The 6,588-nt window shown below is 31.8% G+C and overlaps 1 protein-coding gene across 1 annotated transcript in view; it reads left to right on the plus strand.

The window, feature by feature from the left end:
• LOC108764454 (guanylate cyclase 32E) overlaps window positions 1-6,276 on the plus strand; it is a 48,870-nt gene extending 42,594 nt beyond the window's left edge. The window contains exons 14-21 of the mRNA XM_018512717.1: window positions 1,417-1,579; window positions 2,877-3,084; window positions 3,181-3,315; window positions 4,040-4,304; window positions 4,504-4,602; window positions 4,734-4,878; window positions 4,934-5,032; window positions 5,487-6,276. Coding sequence (XP_018368219.1) covers window positions 1,417-1,579; window positions 2,877-3,084; window positions 3,181-3,315; window positions 4,040-4,304; window positions 4,504-4,602; window positions 4,734-4,878; window positions 4,934-5,032; window positions 5,487-6,253 — 1,881 coding nt within the window. The 3' untranslated portion in view covers window positions 6,254-6,276. The remainder of the gene's footprint in view (window positions 1-1,416; window positions 1,580-2,876; window positions 3,085-3,180; window positions 3,316-4,039; window positions 4,305-4,503; window positions 4,603-4,733; window positions 4,879-4,933; window positions 5,033-5,486) is intronic.
• The last annotated feature ends 312 nt before the right edge of the window (window positions 6,277-6,588 follow it).

A 6,588-nucleotide genomic window follows, 5' to 3' on the forward strand; every position in this document is an offset into this window, starting at 1 on the left:
CACGTACGAACAATACGTATGTGCGTTGTCCGATCACCATTACGACTGTTGTTCGCATTAATATTATGTAGAGCTCTACGCAACAAATATGCACAAATGTATAATGATAAATCAATAAAACTTTATTGAGAAAATAACAAAAGTGTTAAAAACTCAGAACAGAACATAAACACGTCATCAGGAAAAGGATCTTCTGTCTTCTCGGCGATCGATAATGTGATGAGCTCAAATCATAGTACAAAAGAGATTTGGGTGTAAAGCCTTAGAAGGTCTAGATACATGCTAAGCGATAGGAATACTTATATACAAATATGCGATATAAACTTCAGCCAATAATATATTAAAAAATAATCTTATATTCTCTATCGCATGTGACAAAAACGATCCAATATCTTCAAGTTAAATAAGTGTCAATTAATCGGTTCATAAACCGAATATACAATGGACTATTATAACATTCTACTACCTGTTCCCTCCAATGTAGATAGATTAACTTTACAAAGAATAATTAAAGTTGGGCTCTTGAGATAAAAATAAACAATAAATGAAAAAACGAGCAATTAAGAACCTAAATTCGCAGTAATTGGAGCGATTATATCAACATATATTTCTCAGTGTACTCCAATTATTTGCGACTTATATTTTAACGTTTTATGAAAATATAATTTACGCAGTAATAATAAGTAAAACGTCTATATAAGCGAAGGCTTATATAGACGTTTTACTTGTTTTGATTTCGAAAAAATTCAGCGAATACACTCCGCTTCCCAACATATCTGGATTAATATTACATACCGAATGTTTCGGTAATTCAAACCATCTTCAGCAGTCTAGTATGCTAATATACGTTGATATAATCGCTCCAGTTACTGTGAATTTAGGCTCTTTAATTGCCCGTTTTTAGTATACTAGACTGCTGAAGATGGCTTGAATTAAGCCGAAACGTTCGTATTTGTTATATATATGTAGTACTGAGAAATATATGTTGATATAATCACTGCAATTGTTGCGAATTTAGGCTCTTAATTGCCCGTTTTTTCATTTATTGTTTAAGATTAACTTTAATCTCAGTTCAACTTACTCTTCATGTTTTTCTAATCTTTAGAACTAGAAAAAGATAAAGAATAAGTTGAACTGAGATTAAAGTCAATCTATATTGGTAAAAATGAGCATAAAAGGGATTACACAACAGTTTATAGTTTACTTGGCTTCTAAACCGGCTGCGATTGCTTATATTTAACTTGAAAATCCAGGATCGCTTCTATTATGCACAGTGAAGAATGTGAGATTATTTTTTATTATATTTTAAGATTGAAGAAGATTACCTAAATTCGAGTCAAAACGTACAAATTATGTATTTTTAACAACTGTGTTAATTGTTTGATTGGACGGTAGCCATTCTGTCTAATCGTCTAGGGTATGATCTATCTGCACGAATCGGTAATTAAGTATCACGGATCACTGAGTCCTTCCAACTGCCTTGTGGATTCACGATGGGTCGTAAAATTAACGGATTTTGGCCTGAATGAATTTAAACGAAATGAGGAATACGACTCTAACGTCGTAAAAACAAACCGTGGTAAGCTGAAAGAAATTTTTACATCTGATTCGATAATTATACTTCCGAATTTTTATAATTGTAACTATTACTAAATTCTTCTTCTTTCATAATCTTTTTCAATTTGTGAATTGAGAATTATACAAAATGAAAGAAATCGATTCAATATCCGCTATAATGATTACGAAAAAAGTTTATATAGGGGAGTGTTGTGCCGAATGTGGATACACCACTCAAATAATTTTTTAATTATATTTTCCATTTGGCATGATTTATATGATTTGGTATGATTTGATATGGTTCCATTGGTACTGATTTGCAAATAAACATTAAAAATTATTGTTTTATGTTTCAAGCGTGGCACTTGTTACTATAATATTTGAGCAGCAGTCGCTGCTGCGTGCTCAGACACGTTTACAACAAGTGCTCAGACACATTTTATCTTGTTTAGTACCAAAATAAAAAAAATTTTTGACATGCTTAATCTTATCATAATTTTATATAGTATAAAAATAACAATAACAAAATTAAAATCACAAAAATGAATAATTGCAATTCTCCTTCTTCGAATTAAATAAGATCGACTTATTATTGTCTTCAAATAATAAGACAAGAGTAATATAAATACAAGTTTATATATTCTTGCATTTAGTATAAATCTTTACGCAATGTTATAACGCATGATGCTTTTGCCATAATATTTGGTACAAAACCGATATTCAAGATCATTTTATTTCAGATTTAAGATTTATACATTTAAGAATAAAATATTCTTCTGTTAACAATAAATATAATTGTTTCTATATCAATCTTATTTTATAATAGATCGAAGAGTAAGAACTGCCGCACAATTTTTAAGATAAATTTTTAATTTGTTAATCTGATGTTTTTGCACGAGTTACACCGAACATATTTTATCACTGATAAATTATTAGAAACGATATTTTAAATATACAGTTAAAAATGTATTATATTTATATTACTTATTAAGGATTATTAAATGTTTTACTAGCTAATGCAGGAGTATAAATCATTTTTATCCCTTTTCCATTTATCAAATTTATAAATTAATGAAGTCACCTGGGGAATATTGCTGCCTAGGGACGGCAAAATGCTTAATCCGTCATTAATTAATATCTTAATATTAGAAAAATAATTATTACCGAAAAAAGTAACAAAAACAGTAATACCGTACAAACATCCTATCCAAGCGTACAACTTGACAGCTCTGTAAGCTTGGATAGGACGCAACCTTCAGGTTTAAGCAATTGATACGAATTTCGCAAATTTCCCCTTTAACTAATTCTCTTCCATGTAGGGTTGCTATACAAAGCACCTGAATTATTGCGCTATACTTCTCTCCGGGAGTTAAATGTTCGTGATTTGCAAAGAGGGGATGTATATTCATTCGCCATAGTTTTATATGAATTACAAGGACGACATGGACCATTCGGTGTCACTGATTTATCAGCAAATGAAATATTAAAAAGAGTAGAAAAACCAGATTATGAAATATCACCGTTTAGGTAAGCTACTGTAAATATAACTGTAAAAAATATATAACTTTATAATTTTTATTTAAAAATTTGAAGAAATATTCTTGTTTTCTCACAAAATGATAGACCACCATTGGATCAATTGGATAATACGTTCGATTTCGTTCGTAAATGTTTACTCGAGTGCTGGTCAGAAAATCCGGCACTCCGTCCAGATTTTAAAATGATAAGATACAAGTTGAGACCACTACGAAAGGGCATGTGAGTTTTCTTTATGATATTCTTTATAATATCTTTATATATTATATATTTGTTAATATCACAATATATATATATATATATACACAAAATAATATTTTATTAATATTTTATTAATATACAGGGTGATTTATTGCAGATATCTATTTATTGCAGATAAATATTTATCTGCAATAAATAGATATCTGCAATAAATCAGCCTAATTTAAAAAATAATGAGAAGTTTTAAGACTAATTTCGAGTATTAACAACGAAAACGTGGTATTTTTATTGTTAATGTATTGCAGAATCGTAAGCATGGGTTCTCAGTAAGAGAAATCGAAGAAATTGAATTTCGTCGATTACAGCGCCATCTATCATGAATCGAGAAAAATGTTTCAGACAAATCGTATGTGCTTTTAGCCAAAGATTCCGAATATGTAATAAAAAATAGGGGTCCCCATTTAAGATTTCAAACTTACCTCCCCTCACCGCCCAGGGGACGGGGTGGGGGGGCTGATTTTAACGTCAGTGTATGTCACCCTCGGAATGATGAAATATTGATTCTTAACATTTTTTCTTAGTGTGCTTATTTTTCGAGATATTTGAAAGTTTCAGGTTAAAAAAATCACCCTGTATACATATATATGTATATGTATAGTTAATCCATATCATGAAAAGCAATATTTTCAAGAATCTATTAAGTCTATTTTTTATTTAATCGCGTTCGCTTACGTTTTCCTTTCAGGAAAGCGAATATCTTCGACAATATGATGGCAATGATGGAAAAATATGCAAATAATCTTGAAGCACTTGTTGACGAACGGACGGATCAATTAACTGAAGAAAAAAAGAAAACAGATGCATTACTATACGAAATGTTACCGCGTTACGTAGCCGAACAACTAAAAATGGGACATAAAGTAGAGGCTGAAAGTTTCGACTGCGTTACCATTTATTTTAGTGACATAGTTGGTTTTACGTCCATGTCTGCGGAAAGCACGCCGTTAGAAGTAATTTATATATATATAATTATAAACGTATTATTGATTGCTATAAACTCGTTCATTTTTCCTATTAAGAATATATGTTTATATACATATAGTATATTTATATATATGTATAACTATATATATACATATATTCTATATATATTCGCATCTACATAGAATATATATATATATAGTTACATACCCCACTTTTTTCTTGCAGATTGTTGACTTTCTCAATGATTTATACACATGCTTCGACTCGACGATAGAAAACTATGATGTTTATAAGGTCGAGACTATCGGGGATGCTTATATGGTGGTGAGTATTACGAAAGAAGAATTGCTTATGGCAATTATTTAAAATATAACTTTGTAGTCAAGAAAATTTTTTATTAAAAAACTATCGAATAATTCTGTCATTTAATGTCTCAGTCGAATTTTGTCTCCTAGGTGAGCGGTTTACCGATAAGAAATGATATTCAACATGCTAGTGAAATAGCGAGCATGTCGTTGTGTCTTTTAAATGCCATTAAACAGTTTACCATTCGTCACAGACCGTTTGATAAACTACAACTTCGCATAGGAATACATTCCGGTATGTTTTAAAGCGAATAGAATATCTAATATAAGTAGTAATAATTTTTTGATAGGTCCAGTATGCGCTGGCGTCGTTGGATTGAAAATGCCACGGTACTGTTTATTCGGTGATACAGTGAACACTGCTAGCCGTATGGAATCCACAGGATTACGTGAGTATTATTAAAAATTATTTGTTATCGCACATTTAATTAAACAAAATAAATGTAAATATTTTATAAACATGTCACAAATAATTGAAATTGCAAAACCTATATATACAAGGTGTTTTCTTCGCGCCCGCGAAGTACAAGACATGATACTTTATGCTAAAACAAACAACTTTTTCCTTTAACAAAATTGTGTCCGATAAATAATTTTTGCGTTTATTTGTTAACTTCAACCTGCTCTCCTGCAAAAACTACTTGTCAGGCGCAATTTTGCAAAAGGAAAAAATTGTTTCTTTTTGCATAAAGTATCACGTCTTGTACTTCGCGAGCGCGAATTTTGAAACACGCTGTATATAATAGCTTCAATTTTTATTTCTTGTTTAAATAATATAGAGATTATTAAAAAAAACATATCATAACTCTTAATTACACACAAATCTGATCTGCGTTTTCGTAGCGCTTAAAATCCAGTGCAGCTGTGAAACGAAGCAGCTGTTAGATCAGCTGGGAGGATTTAATCTTATCGAGCGAGGGGTGATTTCCATGAAGGGGAAAGGCGAATGTCTAACGTATTGGTTAATCGGAGAAAATCCGTTATTACATAGCAAGCGTAGCAAAGAAAGAGCAAGCAAACAAAGCGGTAAAAAAATCAACGTGACAAATGCTCTAGTTCCTCGAAGTTCTTTAAAGAATAAATCTCTCATCAGATCAACTTTCATGAGATGTTCCAGCGATTCTCCGAAACGCTTGCGATTTACCAGTTCAGATCAGCTTGATCAAAAAGGCTCCAGGGTGAGTCAATCAGAATCGAACAGCCCATGCAAAACGAAGATTCCATGCATGTTACGATCGTCCTGTATGGAAAACTGGCAATCCTCCAGCAATTCGTGTCCCTGTGTCAAGAAGCTCTATGATCAGGAAACCCAGCCAGAACTGATGAAACACGAATTGTCGTCGAATATCAAGAACGTATCGCTGCTTCGAACCAATCTAATCTACTGCAGCAAGTCAGGTTTTGTACGTCCTGAAGCCAAAAGTTTCCGATTCAATACACCCGGGATACTCCAACTTACTTGTAGATCGGTACCCAACAGTCCCAAGCATAGCATAGCACAGCTGAACGCTCAAAAGAGAGCGGTAAAATCGTATGAAAAAATCGATGGGTGGGATGTGATGAAACCACTAATCTATTATCCAGGTGGTTGCTTGGATTCAGAAATTTAAAATCGCCACAAACAATATTAAATATAAAAACAAAATTTATCAAGATTAATATTGTATATTATTGTCTAAACGGTCAACCGAGATAGAAATCTGGTGATTATACAACAATTTACATAAAAGCAATTTAAAATTATACCACATACATGAGAATCTCTTTACATATATTTAATGGTATTGAACATGGATTCACACCACCGAAGATTCATCAATCTCATTGTACGAATACGTTGCATATGTAAAAAATTGATGTACTATTGATAGCGTGGACATTGAGTCACATTGTTACACGATTGCGTATGTAATGTTAATATTTATTTGGTGACACTGAAGATGGC

The sequence above is a fragment of the Trachymyrmex cornetzi genome, unplaced genomic scaffold (assembly GCF_001594075.2).
Source record: "Trachymyrmex cornetzi isolate Tcor2-1 unplaced genomic scaffold, Tcor1.1 scaffold424, whole genome shotgun sequence".
NCBI lineage: Eukaryota > Metazoa > Arthropoda > Insecta > Hymenoptera > Formicidae > Trachymyrmex > Trachymyrmex cornetzi.